The sequence below is a fragment of the Pholcus phalangioides genome, unplaced genomic scaffold, assembly GCF_987345545.1.
Source record: "Pholcus phalangioides strain wild (caught in Gottingen) unplaced genomic scaffold, Ppha-v1.0 ptg000011l_1, whole genome shotgun sequence".
Lineage (NCBI taxonomy): Eukaryota > Metazoa > Arthropoda > Arachnida > Araneae > Pholcidae > Pholcus > Pholcus phalangioides.
Window position 1 is genome coordinate 56201585 of NW_028301604.1, and position 20902 is coordinate 56222486.

The window sequence follows — 20902 nt, forward strand, 5'->3', positions numbered from 1 at the left end:
AATTTATAGTCCCATATCTGCCAACATGACAGGGTCATTATGCCCTGAAAAAGTCAAAAAAAGCATTTTTTGGGTAAAAATTTCAGCACCTAAAAAATTGCTCTGGCACCTAGATTTTCTTGCGATGTGTCTAGCCCTGACTTGCATAACATAAAAATTCAAGCATGTGCCATTTTCACTTCAAAATATGGACAACAGATGGCAGCACCACCACCAGAACATAAAATCACATAGCTCTAACTTAACCTAGTCTTTTAAAGTAGTTTGATTTTTCATAGAAAAACTTCCCCTCCCAACTCAACTCACTGTTGCATCATGCATTAATTGGAATAATTCTTGCTATAGGCGCAAAGTTATGGAAAATATTGAGAAAGATAATCTCAGAACCAAAGTTTCAATATCTATAATGAGAATAATATTGAGGAAAGATGGCTTGAGTCCATGGGACCAATACAAGTTTACACCACAATCTTACGTAACTTATGTTTATGTTAGAGCTTGACAAATTGAAAAAGTTAGGCATCAGAGAAATCACTTGGAAGCCAAGCATACTAATTTCCAAAATACAGAGGTTATAACTTTTTTTTTTATACAGAGGTTATAACTTTTTTTTTATACAGAGGTTATAACTTTTTTTTTATACAGAGGTTATAACTTTTTTTTATGGTTATAACTTTTTTCACAAAACCATCATGAAAAAAAATGTTGTATGAGGGAAAATCCTTTAAACGAGAAATCTCAATGAGTATTAGCAAAAGTTGGGATCATAAAAATAAGATGTATCAAGTGGGGAAATGTTCTAAGAAGGAAAGTTACAAGTGGAATCCCCCAAAGCAGAATATGCCAAAATGTGATGCATGTCGTAGAACAATGTGGAAGAATTTTAAGAAAAGTGTAGAAAACACTATTATGGAAATTTTTACAGCAGAACATTTCCAGTCAGCCAAGGACTCATTGCAGAACAATGCAAAACATTATGCTTTGGGGGTGGAACCTACTGGGGTTTTTTTTTTCAAATTTTCTGAAATTTAGCAAACTTTTTCTATGTTGATAGACAAAATATTTCAAAGCTTTTGCATTGTCCTCAGATTTATATCATAAAGAATTATACGAATCAATACCAATTTTATTTGGTCGCCTGGAATTTGTCAAGCCTAGGTCTATGAATGTGAAAGTCATTGCGTCTTAAATCTCTTCACTCTCCATGTTACCCAGTTGACATTTTCAATAATCAATAGCAATTTATGCTCATTATCTCAGGATGGGGAAAATATTTACAATGACTGCTTTCACTTACTGTTTCTTTTTTAACAATTGTTTAAGGCACAAATAACTTTAATTTGATAAAATTTGGTTCTCATGAAAATTTGTCAATGTTTCGCGCTCGCAGCAACTGCGAAAAAGCAATTCAGCATCAAAAATCCAGTTAACAAAAATAAATTAGCAAAATCATGCAACTTTCCATATTTTTCCAGCGTATAACGTACATTCCCCATTTCTTAAGACACATTTTTGAGAAAAAACATTTCGTCCTTGAATACTGTAATCATACCCTGTAAAAGGTACCCGATTTTCAGACCCATTTTTAATGAAGAATTGTGTGTTGACATTATTAAATATGGTACTAGATAGAAAATAAACATTGAAGTAAACATTTGAAATGCACCTGCATACAGGTTTTTCTGTAATTTACGATGGGTGATTTGAATTACATCAATATTTAATTTTACATCCAAAGAACAACATTAGAAACACAATAAGGAATAAAAATGAAGTAAAAATTAATCATTTGGATTTAATTCTAAAACAACTATTTTTTTTAAAACTGGGTCATAGCTGTAGTATATTACAATGTTTAAGTAAAGATAATAGCAGTAAAGTTTATTCATATGTATGTTTCCCTCAGTTAAACATTGAGTTGATACATTGAGAAGCAGAGATTTTGGAATATTTTAAATTGAAATCAATTGTTTCCACAATCGTTTTAGTTCCAAACCAAAGTATTGTTTATGTTTGAGATGGAATCTGAAAGCCACTCCTGTATGTTTCAAAACTACAACATGTAAACTAAACATGAATTATTTTTGAAAACTCACTAGACACACCTTGAATAATAAAATAGGAGAAAAAAAATTGAAGAAAGCAAATCATCATAAGATTGAAGTTTACATTTCTTTTGAGAAAAAGCATGGCTGAAATTTGCAACTAACAAGAATTATTTTCTCAACAAGCTGACTTGTTAGCTCCAAGTTATAGCAAATGAAAAGCTAAAAACCTAGTTATAAATAAGGTATGTCCAATAATCGCGAAGCTTTGAATGTAAATTTTGTAGCCTATATAAAAGAAGCCTTATAAATTCGAAATGTCAAACAAATGAAAATAATGCGCGGTGATTTTACACAACTAGCGATTCAAATGCAGCTCTTTAGCTTAACTCTTAAGCTAAAAAACTCTTAATGCAGCTTTGTCCTCTACCTTCCCCAGTCAGTTTCAAAACTAGTTTCTCTCCACAGGAAGCACGCTATTACAAGTATTGCGTCACCGGTACCGGCGTGGAAACTGGCATGAAAATCTTAACGATCTTAATAAAAAGATCGCGAGATTTTTAATAGATCTTTTCAATCAACTAATCTAACAGCTCTCGGTAACAAGGAACAATAAAGAATTCTCAATATTATAATTCTGTGGATCATTCACGCACTATATACAAACAATCTCGAAATGTAAACAACGCATGATCACAGTAATTTAACAGCAGTAATCTGTCGAGATATCTAAATAACTTGTTAAAAACTTCGTACAGAAGAAATATGAGACAAAGCTAATTTGTCTTAATCATTAATAAAGAAGATGACAAAGCTTATAATATTTAATCAGCAAGAAAGAAAAATTTACCTTGACAAATTTTCAAATCGGGAGCCGAATGCTAACACAGCCAAATCAGCGTCTTGTTATACGTATTTGCACATGTTTGGCACGTTGAATGTTCCTACAACTTTTATAGATGAGGGTATAGATAAAGTTGAAATAGAAGAGAGAAATGACTTCATTCTAAATAACGTAAACGAAGCCCAATTCCACGACTTGGACGCTTCATCAACAAAAGTGCAGGCACCCGCTTCGTTAAATCCTCAAGGAAGAGCGGGATTTCTCTGTTTAGGATGGTTGGTTACGCCAAGGATTCTAGAATCAAGGTTTTGGCAGTATTGAGATGTCGCCAAGTGTCCCTGCTTTTGCCAGATATGTTGCCAGCTTCATGGAAGGAAAAAAAAAAGTACTGTATAAAACACAACACACACACACATGTATTTTAGAATAGCAAAGGATATAGGAACAGAGAGAGAGAGAGAGAGCACTTGCCAATCGAGAATTGAAAAATAAATTAATTTTAAAAAAGAAATAGCCGAATAATAAAATCTCTCGAGAAAAAGTGAGTCTGATTTCTGACTTTTTCTCGCCTATTTATCAATTGGTACTAAATTTTCGTTCCACCTTATGTCTGCTAGAGTTTTTTTATATTTCAATAATTTTTTTTTATTATTTATATTCTGTGAATTATTTGAATTTTTTTTATTTAGGATGATCTTCATAGTTTGCACTTTAAAACGGATACTTTCCACTAAGTATCCGTTTCATAGTGGAATACTATGTCCAACGGGATTTTTTTCACCAATTAATTATCGTTATTATTAATCTTTAATTAATTATGACATAAAGAAAGCGAAATCATTAATTAAATAACGATTATACTGAATCCAATGGAGTTTCTGCAACTAATTGTTAATTAGTTATGACGTAATAAAAACAAAATCTTTAATTAATTGTTAACAAACTAATTAATGGTTAATTAACGATGCTAGGCGGGAACGGTGGGATCTTGTGTGAATGAGTATAAAGATAATCACTATGGTGAGAGCTGTGGCCGCTCCCTACGGTCGCGGCTCTACGGGGCCTTGTCCCCCCCGCACCCCCGTCTCGCCACGTTTGCTGTTGGGGACACAACCCTCCAAACCTCTCAAACTATTAGTGCGATAGCGACAGTACACGTCTTAAAAACGATACCAAAGAATCGATACTAAAACGTGATAATATCTATAGGCCTACCTCCCTCTAAGGATAAAATGTGATCAGTTAATTATTGATGAATTATGATTATCAATTAATAAGTGTCAGAAACCAATTCGTTCATAATGGTTATTATCTACATTAAAAACGGGCTTTTATTGTTCGGAGTAAATTAATTAATTATATTGGTTAATTAATTCATTAGGTAATTATTAAATTATAATTATCAAATAATTATAACTAGCAAGCTCTTAATTATTTTTAAAGATATGGAATTTACTGTACTTTAGTTTGGATGTGAGACATCCTCTATACAGGGTGATTCAGAAAAGATGGGAAAAACTTTAAGAGGTACACACCAACACAAACAATTGTCATCAAATAATGCGCGGTCTAACATGAAACACAAACACGCTAGCGCGTTTCGAAATGGCCGCTCCGAAAACGTTAAAACGACATTCCTGTTGAAATTTATCGGGAGAAAAACAACTTGCATGCAAATGTAGCCAGGGGAAGAAGAAGAAACCATATGCAAATCTGCATCACAGTGAATAAAAGGAGCGGACGCCAGCCCTGTGAAGTTATTCCAGCGTGCAACCGCGTTCTAACAGTTGTAACGTACGGGATAATGGCGCACTTTAGTAATACTGAAAAGCAGACATGCATTTTATTTACGGAGCTGCAAACGGAAGTACCACAAAGACAGCACGAATGTACGGTGCGCGTTTTACCCAAAGACTGTTGCCCAATCCAAAAACACGTGCACGCTTAAATCGGCAGCTGTGCGAAACGAGATCCTTTCTTGCTTCCTGGTCTGATGCAGGTCGTACAAGGACTGTCAGAACAGCAGGTGCGCCGTAAATGAAATGCATGTCTGCTTTTCAGTATTACTAAAGTGCGCCATTATCCCGTACGTTACAACTGCTAAAACGGTTGCACGCTGCAATAACTTCACAGGGCTAGCGTCCTCGCCTTTTATTCACTTTGACGCAGTTTTGTATACGGTTTCTTCTTCCCCAGGTTACATTTGCATGCATGTGTTGTTCTTTTTCTCCCGATAAATTTCAACGGGAATGCCGTTTTAACGTTTGCGGAGCGGCCGTTTCGAAACGCGCTAGCGCGTTTGCGTTTCATGTTGGACCATGCATTTTTTGATGACAATTGTTTGTATTGGTGTGTACTATCACCTCCATATATATAGCTACTTTCTTCATTACTACTTTTATCTGCACGGAGAGAATGAATGTAATAAAACTGCATGCTACTACTTTTTGCGATTTTTATCATTGTAAGAAAGTGTATTTTGAAAGCTACAACTGGGGCACGGTAGGCCAGGTCGATCAGATACTCTCCTAAAGTGGCAAAGCATGTTTATAGGTGTTGCGAGTTCGAGATACCCGGTTCGTCCTTGTCAGAAACTTTCCTGGCACAGGGGTACAACAGAAACGGCAACATGACCACAGAAAAAAATTTATACCGCAGGGAGTCCCGCACCGGGGTTAGCGCACCAACTTCTCGCTGAGTATAATAAAAAAAGGCTGCCGTTCGGAATCGGCAAAATGTAGGTCCCAGTCTAATTAGCCGTGGGGGGCAGAAGATGACCGTGGTGCGACAAATGATCAAAGTTGCAACTGATATTTCTGAACGAAATTTACCCAAGAAAAACTAATTTGTAAATAATTCAAATTTCATCCAATACATTAAGGAGGAGGGTTTGATGGTTGCTTACATCGTCAACCACCTTTTTTTGAAGATATGAAATATTCTAAGCTGCTGACGAAATTTTGCTGACAAGGGGGGTCAGTGTTTTGCTGACAAAGGGGTCAAAAATGGCTAAACATTTGCTGACGTAATACTTGAACGACCCATTTGCGCTTGAAGACGTCATAATGTCATCAAGTTACTGTACAGGATGAAGTTTGAATTATTTACAAATTAGTTTTTCTTGGGTAAATTTGAATTTGGATAAATCAGAATTTCAAACTAATCAGAGATTATAAATAATCAGATTTAAAATAAAAAGATATTCGTTTATTGATTATAATTTCGATATGGTGAGATTTACATCCATCGTGAAAATCTGATGTCTCGTTGGATGACAAGCTATCTCTACACAAGTGGCTTTTTTGGTTCATAATGTGGCCTCTCTCTCGCAGGCGAACGAAGCAACGTTCGAGTTGGCTTAAACACTACACAATGTTTCACCTAACAGTCCGCACTGTATTTAATATACAGGGCGCAAATGTAAAGGGGCATATGACATTTTACTGGCGAACCATTGGTCCTAGAGGCATACTTCCAGTTGGAAAAAGTACTCGAATAATGTGCAGTACTCAGATATTTGATTCATGTTGCCAGGGGTTGAATAATTATCAAAATAAAAATGTTAATTTTTTTATACGGACACTCTGTGCCCCAAAACCAAATTGGAAAGTTGTTTCCCTGTCTCCAACAAAACAATTCAACGTTTCTAAGTACAATCAATATTTACTGAGATATTCGAAGAAAGTTGGGAAAAAACAGCATTAGATGCGGGGAAACCATTTTACTCGCATTTAACGCTGTTTTTTTCCCCAAATTTCCTCAATTTTTCGAATTTGCATATCTCGGTGAATATTGCACTTAGAAATGTGAAATTATTTTAGTTGGCATCGGAAAAGACAGAGCAACAACTTTGGGTTCTTTGGCACACGGGGACAATATAAAAAGTTGTTTTTTTAATTTTATAACTATACAACCCCTTACAAAATAAATGAAATATCTGAGATGGACACGTGATTTGGATGCTTTTTCTAGTTGGAAGTATGTCTCTAAGACCAACGGCTCGCCGTTAAAGTGCTATAAGCCCTGTTACCCATGCAGCCTGCATAAACACGTAAAAAAATAGTTTGAGACGAAATACAATCGACTCCCGTTTTAACGAATACCTTTATAACTGAAAAAATATCGTTTTAACGAAAACTTTTCTAATTCCCTGGATAAGTTTATATAGGAACAATATAAAAATCTGGAATTCCTTTGTAACGAAATTTCGTTATTACGAAGTGATTTCTTTTGTCTCTTGGAGTTCATTATGATGGGGTTTGACTGTATTCCACCCATAAAAAATCTGCCATTTTTGCACGAAAGTAATTGAACTTCGGCAATTTGATCTAAAAACAGTCCTTTTTACTTTTATAAATTTAGGAAGGAAACAAAAGGAAGAAAGGATGGGGCGAAAAATAGAAAAATGGCCAAGAGGGGCTCGGTTGTGCGTAAATGCCTCGAAATTCCACTTGTGCGCAAGGGGATTCGTACCACTTTCTCCGTTTTATGACAAAATTTCACATTTATGAGACGTTTGAGAGACTACGGTCACGATTAATCTTGGTGCTGTAGTGGTGGGTTGATAAGATACGAAGTTAGAGATGGGAAGAGTTCAGGGTGCGTGAGTTGAAACCCACCCACCTCCAGATATTAATACTTTTGCCGCTGTGGTGGTCGAGTGGTTATAGTGACGGACTCGCGATGCGAGGATCCGGGTTCAAACCCCACAGTGGTGGTCGGCTGAAGTTGGTTTTCTGTGGTTCCCAACTTCAAGGCGCAAATGCGAGCCGATCTCCCCGTTAAAAAGTCTCGCCACAGAGAGCAACAGTCCTACAACGATAAATCATTAAATCATAACACTTCACTCATAGTTAGAAAAACTAGTGGCAGATGGCAGCACTACACATAACAAGCATTACAGAGAAACAACAAAACTTCACGTCAGGTTTCACTACACGTACACGCACATTCCCGCATGTACCGATTCGTTGGGGGATTCATGTGTGGTGTAGTAGTAGTAGGTAGGGCCTCCAAAAAATGGCTCGGGGATCCATGATGTTCTTAAGTCAGCCAACTCGTTGGGCAATTTGCCTGTTGTGGCGTTGTATTTGTATATATAGCTCTTTCAATATTAAAATATTTCATTTATACGAAGCACAATTTCAATTATTTGACATTTTAATTTTTACTCGAACTCCAAATCTTTGGCATTTAGACATCATTTCCAACTGTCAAATCCACGCAGATTATTTTTAGATTGTGAAAGCACGTCGCTGAATTGGTTTTGCACGCGTGTTATCAACACTAAAAACCATAAATTTTAGGTTGACAGATACAAAGAGACGCATTGAGCCGGTTATGGACATTTCAAAGTGAAGACTTACGTGAGAATTTATTGCACTTTTCTGAGAAATCAGCAGACGCAGTGAGTATCAAATCAACGGATTTAAATTGCTTTAAATGTGGTCATACGCCCTTTTAGAATTTTTTTTTTCTAATGTCCACACAACATTGTTCTTACAAGATAAGAAAATTGCATTGAACTTATTTGGGATGTTGCAGGCCAGCAGCAGGCTTAAATAGTAGGCCAGTTAATAGGAGGCATTACAATACCGATTAAAAAAACTTTAAAGGTGTGGTGTCAATCTTAGAGGAAGTCCCAATACATTATCTGCTTGGATTGCATATAGAAACCAATCAGCAAACCAAATGACGTTAATGAACACTTGCGATTGAAATAACAGTAATTTTATGCAATTACAGTTTCTTAAGTTATACAGCAATATAGTTTTAAAAAATTAAATTTTCGGGTATTCCCATTAATTTTTTCTTATGATTAGGGTAAGAAAAACCATTTGCATACTTACATTTTATTACCTTTTAATATTCAATTATAATTCAGATATTCACATATTATCGTTATAAATAAGTTACACAAATTTTCAAATATAAATGCCATTAAAAAAATATTTGCTCATTAAAGAAACCCTTTTTTATTCTCCTAAACTCATATACAAATATATTAAACTCATATACAAATCATAACAGTTTTTTCCTTTTCCTTTTTTCTAATGTAAATTGGCTTCTTTTCACCACATACCAAGAGAGATAAGTAAATAATGGTTACTATTTCTTATAAGTATATCTGTGTTCTTAATTTTTAAATATTTGCTGTATCGGAATTGAATGAAAGCTAGAGATGAGAAGGGAAATATTTCTTACAGGAAAGATTATTAATCAGAGTATCTAATCACGAAGAGGTGGAATTACTGGGCTGAAAACGACAGCTTGATTAATAGATGATACATTATGGCGAGAAATCATTGATATGAATGTCCCGGGAAATTGCAGAGGTATGAACGATATCATTGTTGCTGCACGAATCAAAAAGTATTGCTCAACTAAACAAATATGCTCCGCCTCATAAATAACGTGGAAAGGGTTCGAAACTGAATCCCAGAAAATCCCGGCATCCTAAGCTCGTTGCTATGGCAATCGAGAACGACGTGTAGTTGCCGGGAGACGCAGCAGTATACTCCGGTACAGTAGACTATTTTAGACTAGAACTTATTTTTTCGGTTTTCCTTTTCTCAAGCTTTATTGCGTAACAGTATTTACCTGCGGCTGATTTCTTTTGAGCTGCACCTTTTCATTGCCGCGTAAACAATACCCAATCGTTTGACGTTGATTAATATAGCTCACCTTCAACACTACAATTATAACTGACTTCATCAAATCATCGACTCGTTAACATCATTAATACGAAACTATGGACATACAGCAGATAATTCTATTGTTTCCTTTCTTGAGTATGTTCCTACTGATGGGAATTTTTATTGCTTCTGACAACATGTTTATTGTATTGCAACAATATGCGGAAGTTTTGATGGAAGCTGTTCGCAATTTAGTTATTTATCATTACTGAAACGCACAGGTGATTTAACGATTCCCGCATTACCTTCTAAACACTCGTGAAAGAAAAATGGCTTCACTTCGTATATCAACAAGACGGGAGATACGTTCTTGGAGAGCTCAGGTGTGTTTAATATATTATGCATGTTGCAGTATGTAACTGGTCTTCTTAATTTATAACCGCATGTGAATCCCAATTCGCCGAAACAAAATTAATATCACCCAGGTAAGCTAACTAGATGTAAAAATATTAATATCCGGCCACGGATATTCATCTGCACCAGGACCTCTGCAGCCCATGGAAAGCTCTTCTTTCGAGAATTTTATGTCACGTTAAACAGATCAAAATTATAACGTGATGGAATTTTCAAAATCTTTCGACAGGTACATCAGCACATCACGCTCACATATTATTCATCTGAACATGCATGGAAATAAAAAACAATTGAGAAATGTCATTTTTTAAATAAAAAAAAATCCAGTAAAAATATTGCTTGATTTGAAAAGAACAAAAATAATGTTCCATTACGTGCCGTAAAACAAATTTTAGATTAAGATCATCTATGTTTTGAAAATAAGAAACAAAATCGGAACATTTACGTAAGTAAGCAACGCAGATGGCTCCAATCTCTTCTAATAAAAATTACATAGAAAGTAGTTGAATTATTCAGTTCACTCTAAAATAAAGTTCTCAAAACTTCTTAGTAATTTCACCTCCCACGTGCCACACATATATAAATATATGGAAAAATTTGCGGCCCAAATTCCATGCGTTTGATAGCAATAATAATTTTTTGGCGCTTATTTGGTGTAAACATTGGCCATTTTCTTGAATTTTCCTGATCCGCTAAGCGATTTTGTCTTTCCCGTTTCTTCCCGGTTTCGCTACATTGTATCAAAGATGTCTGGAACGGCAGCCGGTGGTGCACCATCAAATTTTGAACCTGCTGATGAACATAACAGCAGTTCCGAATATGAAGACACTGGAGTACCCCCTCACTGGAATCCTATCAAGCAGCTGCATAGCGCTACGGGATACAATCTGGCAATCACTCACAAGGGTGAAGTGTATGGAACCACGCAACCTTACAGTGATCAAGGTGAGCAAAAAATCAGTTCGTAAATCATTTTATAATTATATCGATGGTTTTTTTAAGTGTACTAAAGAAATATAAAAGAAAAAGAATTTTTTTTTTTTTAAATATTAAAATCATTTTATATAGCAGTCATTGTGTATAAACGAGATAGGTAATTAGATCGGCATTTCTACTGTTTGAAGCCAAATTTTAAAGGGTTTCCAGAGTTTTTTGTCTAGCACAATATTTTAACCTAGGACTTTTAAACCAGTTACGTTGGTGTGTTAACCAATAGATTACCGGGGTGATATTTTTTCTTATTAAATAGTTTTCAAATTATGATTCGAGAATAGCATTTATTAAATTTGTTAACTTACTGGAAATGAAGAAACTTCATAAGTAAATGTTCGGTGCAAAATATTTTTCTACTAAAAGATTAATACAATATTTTCGTGCATAAAATCATAAAAAAAACGTTTTTAAAACATTTCAGTAAGCCCTTTCGTCCGCGATATTTTTAGGTTAAACTACCTTCCCCCCTCCACTGAATGCCATGCTGCAACCGTACTCGGAGCACTAGCTTCTGTGAAATATAAGCGATCGATATTTTCGCGGCCAATTCCAACTGCGCCAATCACGAAGCAGATAGAGATTTGCTATTGCGAGACAGGGAGTATTCTTGTTGTGTCTGCAGACGATATTTTTCTCGTCGTAAGAGTCATTGCAGTAGATAACGGTGCATCGACTTATTTTTAAGTCAGTTAAATATTGTCCGGGGTTGATGAAGTTTGCTAGTGAAGTGCTGAAAGATGATGGTAGAAAGGAAAGAACTTTCATCGGCTAGTACAGCAGATGTGATCTATTCAAAATGTGCAGTATTAGAAGATACCTGGATTGAACCAAGTTTCTCCTAATTAGATGTCGCAAAACATTGAAATATTTATCTGAAAGATGTTCATACTTAGAAGAAAAATATTAGAATCTCAAACAGTACTAACTACTCATGGTTTTCAAAAAGTTTGAACTTTTGAGGCTTTGTGACATGTGACATAGTTAATTTGGTAATTTCTCTTATTTTTTGAAATTTGAGAAAGGGGAAAATGGGAAATCTGATTGATTCTACGAATGAGATGAAATTACCCATCAGTTATCATCACTCATTAGATCATCTCTCTTCTCCATATAATCTCTTCTGCTCCAAGTTCAATAAATAAGTTGAATACTGTGAACATTTGAAAATATTCTCAACATGGCCGCCATAAGAATACATTTACAGGATAATGTTAAATGGCTAGCTATTGATATGCTGAAGAAAGGACGAACTCAAGCAGATGTGGCTCGTTCCCTAAAAGTTGCGCGTTCTGTGCTCTGCAGATTATGGAAAAAATACCGATCATCATTCACAGTTTCTAGAAGACAAGGAAGTGGTCGGCGCAAATCCACGACTGCAAGAGGAGACAGGTATCTCCGACTGTCTGTTATAAGAGATAGAAACACGCGTCCTTCCAAACTCCGATCAAACCTCATCAAAGCCACTGGGTCATCGGTATCTTTGTCAACGATCAGAAGAAGATGGAAGGAAGATTCTCGGTGTGGTCGACGACTCCGTGGTAGACCTCGCATTACCAAATGGTCTAAATAAGTTCTGTTCTTCTAATTGTGTCCAAATCGTACTACTTTTTGAATAGAAGTCATGAATACCCTCCGCAATTGCTTGTGTGAATATTATATTTAAAAAAAATTCCATTCTTTAAACCTATAAAAGGTACAGTATGTTTGCAAATTTTTGAGGTGTTTCTAATTTTATTCAAAGGTAGGTAGGATTTCAGCGGTAGGTGAATCAGCATCGATTATAATGCGTGTGTGCACCTCCCTTCGAAATACTCCAAAATACTTTTGCTTATAGTTTGTATGATTAATGACTATTCGGAAGAATTTCATGGGTGTTGCTAGTACTTCCAGGAAAAAAAAATTCACCTGTTTTTCCAGAATATATTAGTCATAGATTTTATCGAGTCGCTCAGAACTCAGTCAAATGCTAAATACCGTAAGAACAATCATTCTAAGCTATTTTAGCATCTCGATGAACTCAATTAACTTTGGATATTACCTACGCGTGTACTAGACTGAAACATTTCTCTCATGGAACAAGCCAATAACTAGATAAAATGAGTATGTAACTGAAGTTAAGTAACTTTTTTATCTTTCATTGTGAGTCGGTTTGACTTAACTCAGAAAAAAAACCACATTCTAGTCAGGATCGTCAGTCGTTATACTTTGGCGTTTTCTGTTCAAAATAGTAAGTGGCTTCTAACGATTTATCACTCATAGTTTGGTCAAATACATTTTGTTTACACGTTGCGTTTCCCCCTCCTAATTCTCGCTCCCATTCTCTCTGATTTTGCATGAATATTCCCTTTTAATTTGCATTCTTCTGGCTCCTGTAGCTGTTTTGAAGATCAGTTCTGCTGGCCGGGGTGAGGTTCGTATCAAAGCCAAGGCCTCGGATCTTTATATAGCTATGGATGAAGATGGCAAAGTCTATGCTGAGGTAAGAATACTAAACACGTAATTATATTCACACATATATCTTTTTTATATATATATATGCATTTTGTAAATACTATTATGCTTCATTTGGAGACAATGTGCTATTACATAAGAAATCATCCCCGTAAACTAATGGCTATCTTTATCTGGAAGAGGATAGTACTATATGTATAAATATTATATATTCTACTCAAAAATATAATTTTTTCCAAATGTTCTTTTAACGCAAATTTTTTTTAAAGAGGTTTTAAGTTTTTAAGTTTTCAAGTTTTTTTAAAATTCCCTTTAAAAAAAACAAAAAAAACAGTCTGATGTGAATCAAAAAGACTAAATAGATAACTCAGAGGCGAAGTGTCCATTCATCTATAGAGGTGGTGAGGACCTTCGAGATAATTACAGTCATTATTGTTATATTTTAAATAAAACAATTTTTATAAGTTTCTTTCGCGCGCGCGCGCGCGCGGAAGAGTTTAGTTATCATGCAAAGCAGGTATTAGTAACCAAGCTACACCACAGAGATACTAATTGTCTTTTATGTTAACTTAAGATTGACTCCAATCAGGGCCGTAACACGATTTTTTTTTGTGGGGGAGGAGCAAACATGATTTTGCCGCCACCACTACTGTAAAATTTGATAATTGAACGAACGGTGTTTTTGATCCCTCCTAAAATTTTCTGCCTGCCCCCTAAAGTTTGTCACCGTGGGCAGTTGCCCCTTTTTCCCCCCTAGTTCTGACCCTGACTCTAATAAATGATGGGAACTCCTCTTATCCGAGTTCCTATATACACTTTGTAGCGAAATCTGCGCACCAGAAAATTTTTTCATGAAAAAATTGGGAATTTTTTTCTTTGATTATTAGGTTTACAAGGATTAAAAACTGATTCAGATTAGATCTGAATAACAAGATTTATTGATCAAATATAGATCTAGAACTATCAAAATTTCAGAAACATGTATAGTTTCCTCTCACAGAAATGCATGAGGATATTCGGCTAGTATGAACTCATATTATCGATGAATGCCTGTTCTGCTGAATTTACAACCTGGTATTTTGCAATTACGCAGCAAAGTTTTCAACCATTGTGAGCAAAGCATTTCTGCGATGGTTTGAGCCTGGGAACTACAATGTTCCAAACGTGTTCGATCGGGGGAAAGTCTGATGTAAAGGAAAATACCTCTTGAGTAAATAGAACATGAAAAATTCTAATGAAATTTACTCAATATTAAAATGAAAAACACACCATACAGCCATTTCGAGACTAATTCAGCTCCTTTTATAAAAAGAAATAAGAAATTAGTCTGCGCTCGCTATATAGAGTGAAAGCACGTAGTCGGATATCATTTATGATAATACAAGTATGCTATTATTATACGATATGTATGGATAACCTGATCTACCCCTAGGGGTATACAGAATTATTATATGATATGATAATTACGTTTTTTTTATTTTGAGTTAATTTCGTTGGAGTTTTCAAAAGTTTGATGATCACTCGGACAAGGATGGGATGCCACACCTTACAAACATTCCATACAGAACAAAGAGATTTTTCTTAGCTCAATGATTAATCTCTGTACTGGAGGCTCCATTGCTGAAGATCCATCTCCACCTAGAGACCATTTGCTGAAGCTAAGGGAAGTTGCAAAGTCTCTACTTTAATGCAACCCACCACATTACGTGAAATAAAGAAATCAAAGTAGTGTCTCTCATGAGTGTAAATTGCCCGAATCACAAGCGGACTGCTGTTCAATTTCCTTTGTAGACAGTAAACTTTTCTCTTTCCTTCATTCCATACAGAAAGTCTCCACGTAAAAAATCATACCGATCGATTGTTCGATTTAGAGCTCCTAGAAACCCTAAGCTGGCTCATCCGCATAAAACGTCGGAAGTGTTTTAGACGTGTGGGTGCCCAGATTGGAAATTATCATTCGTGATTAAATTCTGGGGGTTCTCAAGCTTGTTACACAACATTCTGGGGGTGCTCGAGCACCCACTATACCTCCGGCTTCAACGCCACTGCTCATCCACCATATTTTTGTGGAGTTTGGCGTCAGTGATATCACTACAGCCAACAGCTGTTGCTTATGCCGCGTTTTTGATTAGCTTTTTCAGATTTTTGCCGCTAATATGATTAGACTTCTCTAAGATGGAGGACGATGAGCCTACTTGGTATTCCAGGTGCCTTAGTTCGATTGCTATCTAGCATAATTGTTCATAATTACGCCTGTGAACTTAGTGCACAGTGATAATTAAAATCAGTCTTGACTCCTCTTTGTCGATATGATTACTTTGGGGATTTTTAATTTGCTTTAAAATTCTATTTTCGAATGCATCAAAGATTAAGAAACATGGATAATGGCCTGTGAATGATAATTTTAAGTAATTTACCCCATAGAACAATTCAACCACGTTATTATTACCCAGTATAAATAACGTTAAAAAAGTTAAAACTCCTTAGATACACATTTTGATATTTTAAAACTTTGCTCAACAGAGAAAAAAAAGAGTCTAGTATATATATTCTTTTTTTCAGACTGGTTTATTTTATTTCCCAGTTTCTACCTAGTGAGTGTTGGGCGATACCAACTTTTTGGGGAGACGGTTGCTGGGGAAATCTAGACAGTGGGGTGGGGGGGGGGTGGAATAATTTAATAGTTGTCATTGCCGCTAACTATGGGTACAGTAGTACCAATGAGTTATTTGAAGAGGGTTCAAGCTCTCTTGGAATTTTTTTTTGTAAGAAAAGGTTGGTAGTGAGCCCCCCCCCCCCCAAGTATTGTATCGAAATCTTTGGTCTAGGATGATCGGCCAGTAATTTTTCTCGGCTGCACCATATCAGCGTTTCCCTTTCATCTTTCGTCATCTGTTTCAGGAGAATGATGTATTTGTTATATTTATAGGAAGACTCTGATTCCGAAAATATCATCTGGTATGAACAGTATGATAGTGGATGGAATAGCTACCTTTGGAAAGGTAACTCAAATCAGGATTGGTACCTTGGTATCAAGAAGTCGGGGAAAATGAAGAAAGGAGAAAGAACCCGACGCGGTCAAAAAGCTGTGAGGTTCGTTCCTCGAGCAGCTTACCCACCTGGTGTTCCAGAAGCTGACTAAAACGTTGTCTTGAAATTTCTTTTATTCGCATTCTGATCTTTTTTAGACAAATCACTATCAGTAGTGGTGTTAATGTTATTGTTAATGGCCATTGTAATGTCATTCCTACGATGTTATTCTTTGATGGTAAATGTATGGACTTCAGTATTCGTTGAACGATATGTTGTGCAATGTTTGTTTCTCATTAGAGGTTCGTAGTTCAATGATATATATATAAGCTATATTACAATTTGCATTGTAATTTCTTGTGTGTGGTGAGTATTGCAATCCTTGTCTTTGTTTATTTAATTTTCATGCTAACAAAGGTTACTGCAGATTTTCTTATCTTCGTCCAGCATCATCATCCTTCATCATGTGTGAACACAATCAAATTATTTATAGCTGCCGGCAGCTATTAATGACAAGACCTGAAAATTTTTTTTCCATAAAACTGTTCAAGTGCTTTAGACATTTTTTTTCTGACTCTTATTTTTTTGTACATCGTACAAAACATTGTTTTCTGATAATTTTCAGAGTGTAATACTTCATACCGGTTATTCTATATTTGTGTTAGAGTGATCATAGTTCTCATACTTACAAAAGCTAGTCATATTAGATTTTTATAAAAAAAATATTGCACTGAACAGTTAAAAAAAAAATCAAGATAAATTGTCATTGTAAGAGAAACATATGTGTACGTAAACTGAAGTTTTAATGAACTGTAATGTATGAATAAATTAAAAAATATTTAATAAACTGAAAAAAATATACCCGAAATGAATAACTGTAAAGAAGCAAATAACAACTATTATTAATTTTATGTTTATTTCATGACATTTTATTACTTCAAACTTTCCGTACATTATAGAACATAGTCTGATTCTATAGAATATACTGATTATTAAATGACGTTCTGAGTCATGTGGGACCTACTTTTAATATAAAACACTTCAACACTTTTTGAATGAATTTTTTTTGTAATGAATCATGTTCGGACAAATCTAAAAGTTATTTTGGTTCGATTGAATAAAAATGAAAAAGAAAAATTCACGATACAAATTAACAATTTAAAAGATTTGTGGTTCAATGTATAGTTGTTCATAGTAGTATACAATATATGTTATATTAAAATCTACACGTTTGTGTGTGGTGAATTCTGCGATCATGATTTGTTTTCCTTCCATTTTTTGTATATTATTGTATCTGATTTAAAAGGAAAAAAACCGAATAGGCGATAGTGTATGATTGCCACCTACGTTTTATAGTCTATGTAGAGTATTAATTTGTATATAGCTGTCCCTTCGTAATCAATGTTTAGGCAGACTGCGTGTATGTGCATTGTAACACACATAGTTCAGCGGTGCATTTGTTTGCAATATGGAAAAACAACTGTACTTGCAAGACACTTGATGCACAGTGCCGTCTTAAGGCATGGGCCCACCTGGACACGGCCCGGGGGCTCAAGAGAAAAGGGGCCTCACAAAAATGAGACTTTGTTGAAATTTTCAAGAATTTGCCAGGTAGGGCCGCATAAATATCACTCGGCCCGGGGGTCCATGATGCTCTTAAGACGGCTTTGATGATTCAACTCGAAAAAAATATTCTGTTGCAAAATTAGCTAATCTTGAATGCTTTAAGTAGTCAGTATTAGAATATCGTCTCGCAGCTAATAGAAAGTCCGCACTATTGCCAATGTTTTTAACGCTTTTTTATCAACGAAATATGATTGATATTATCTTGAGTATTGTACAACCCACCTTGTCAATCATTGCTCAAGTTTTTGATTCATTCATCATACCACACAGCTCTTGTGACAGTCGTTGATCGAGTTATCCAAAAAAAAAAAAAAAAAAATTTAGTTTTTTGCCCGTAAAGAGCATCCAATCAAGTACTGTTATGTATTTCAAAGTTATTAATAGGTTTACGTGGATATTTTTTTAAATATATACCTTTAAAACTTGGATTTGGTTTAAATTTAATTAAAATTAAATTTGGATTTGTATTTGTAAATTATTTTTCTTTTAAAACTTATAACTTGAGTAAAAAAAAAGACATTTAAAATTTTTTCCTATTACTTGAAATTTTTTATGAACTAATAAGCCAAGATTGTGATTATTCTAAACTTCCATATGGCAGTAAATATAGAATGATGACGAAATCTATTTTAAATATTGCAACAGTCCAAGTCCTTTTCATCAATTAAATTGCCTTTCAAACATTGAATATGAATGTTTAATTTTTTTCCGAAGTATTTGTTATTTTACTCTGACTTTAATTTTGCATATACACTGAAGAGCCAAAAAAACTGGTACACCTGCCTAATATCGTGTAGGGCCCCCGCGACCCGCAGAAGTGCCGCAACACTACGTGGCATGGACTCGACTAATGTCTGAAGTAGTGCTGGAGGTAATTGACACCATGAATCCTGCAGGGCTGTCCATAAGTCCGTAGGAGTAAGAGGGGGTGGAGATCTCTTCTGAACAGCACGTTGCAAGGCATCCCAGATATGTTCAATAATGTTCATGTCTGGGGATTTAGGTGGCCAGCGGAAGTGTCCAAAGTCAGAAGAGTGTTCCTGGAGCCACTTTGTAGCAATTCTGGACGTGTGGGGTGTCGCATTGTCCTGCTGAAATTGTCCAAGTCCGTCGGAATGCACAATGGACATGAATGGGTGCAGGTGATCGGACAGGATGCTTACGTACCTGTCACCTGTCAGAGTCGTATCTAGACGCATCAGGGGTCCCATATCACGCCAACTGCACACGCCCCATACCATCACAGAGCCTCCACCAACTTGAACAGTCCCCTGTTGACATGTAGGGTCCATGGATTCATGATGTTGTCTCCATACCTGTACACGTCCATCAGCTCGAAGCAATTGGAACCGAGACTCGTCAGACCAGGCAACGTGTTTCCAGTCCTCAACAGTCCAATGTCGGTGTTGTCGGGCCCAGGCGAGGCGTAAAGCTTTGTGTCGTGCAGTCATCAAGGGTACACGAGTGGGCCTTCAGCTCCGAAAGCCCATATCGATGATGTTTCGTTGAATGGTTCGCACGCCGACACTTGTTGATGGCCCAGCATTGAAATCTGCAGCAATTTGCGGAAGGGTTGCACGTCTGTCACGTTTAATGATTCTCGTCAGTCATCGTTGGTCCCGTTCTTGCATGATCTTTTTCCGGCCGCAGCGATGTCGTAGATTTAATTTTTTACCGGATTCCCGATATTCACGGTACACTCGTGAAATGGTCGTACGTGAAAATCCAAATTTCATCGCTACCTCGGAGATGCTATGTCCCATCTGTCGTGCGCCGACTATAACACCACATTCAAACTCACTTAAATCTCGATAACCTGCCATTGTAGCAGCAGTAACCGATCTAACAACTATGCCAGACACTTGTTGTGTTATATAGGCGTTGGCTACCGCAGCCCCGTACTCTGATTGGTTCCATATCTCTTTATTTGCATACGCATGCCTGTACCAGTTTTTTTGGCTCTTCAGTTTATATCCTAACACAGTAACAAAAATAATTCCAAGGAAACTAAAAAAGAAGTGATGATTTACAATATTTTCAAGGGCGGATTGTAATAAAGGAAATCAACATTTTTCATTTTAATGACGAAAATGTTTTACAATAATGAGATTTCTTTTTAACTATAAGTTTCCAATTTTATGTATAACATTTGCAATTTTTCCTGTTCTTTAAGGCGTAATATTTTTTGCATATCATGAATTTTTTCAGAATTTGAGAGGGGTGAAAATTTAATACGGAACTTTTATTACAAGTATACATATACAAGCTATTGAGGGAGATTCGTAATATCACGTTATGCAATTTTAGAAATCCATATAGTAACGTGCGTATACTACGCTCCTTAGAATATTTCACATGCGAAAATGTGGATGAATAAGATAGCATTTATAGGTTTTACCAGTGTTCGCCAATACGCGTCTTGATGCGTGAATCCCGCATCGAAATCAACTTTACTCCTACAAATTTCATTGAGAAGTGACAATACCCGTCAATTAATCGTCCTAAATTTTATGTAATTTTTTTATAAAGTTATTTCTCACTGATAAAAAGAAAATACTCCTCTTTTTACAAAAATATTTTTTATAATTTTGAAGAGGAGTAAAACCCTTCAAAATTAATATTTCGGGTAATACTGGGTTTTACCTATGAAAATCACTCATCAAACTTGTAGATTTATTGGAAGACATCTCACATAAGGAATATGGGAATTGCTGAATAATGTTGACTTACATAGTTTGATATCTTGAAGGAACCAAGTAGATGATTTAACTTTCCTCATACTCAATAATACTAGCCACACATTTCGATTCATGAAAGAGGAGAAAAATCAAATCAATGGTCAATTACGTATGAGCTAGGAAAAC

The 20902-nt window shown here is 35.7% G+C and overlaps 2 protein-coding genes across 4 annotated transcripts in view; one reads left to right on the top strand and one right to left on the bottom strand.

Moving 5' to 3' along the window:
• LOC149080602 (ATP-binding cassette sub-family C member 1-like) overlaps positions 1 to 3158 on the bottom strand; it is a 140549-nt gene extending 137391 nt beyond the window's left edge. For both annotated transcript variants that reach the window (XM_089239748.1, XM_089239745.1), the window contains exon 1: positions 2896 to 3158. The gene's annotated coding sequence lies outside the window, so the exon portion shown is untranslated. The remainder of the gene's footprint in view (positions 1 to 2895) is intronic.
• LOC149080603 (fibroblast growth factor 1-like) overlaps positions 1 to 18338 on the top strand; it is a 39355-nt gene extending 21017 nt beyond the window's left edge. The window contains exons 1-4 of one of the 2 annotated variants that reach the window (XM_089239753.1): positions 9791 to 9907; positions 10685 to 10883; positions 13307 to 13410; positions 16312 to 18338. In XM_089239753.1, the coding sequence (XP_089095879.1) occupies positions 9854 to 9907; positions 10685 to 10883; positions 13307 to 13410; positions 16312 to 16524 (570 nt within the window). In that variant the 5' untranslated portion in view covers positions 9791 to 9853 and the 3' untranslated portion in view covers positions 16525 to 18338. Of the gene's footprint in view, positions 1 to 9790; positions 9908 to 10684; positions 10884 to 13306; positions 13411 to 16311 lie in introns of those variants that run through there. The other variant, XM_089239752.1, reaches the window with a different exon arrangement.
• Positions 18339 to 20902: the final 2564 nt, after the last annotated feature.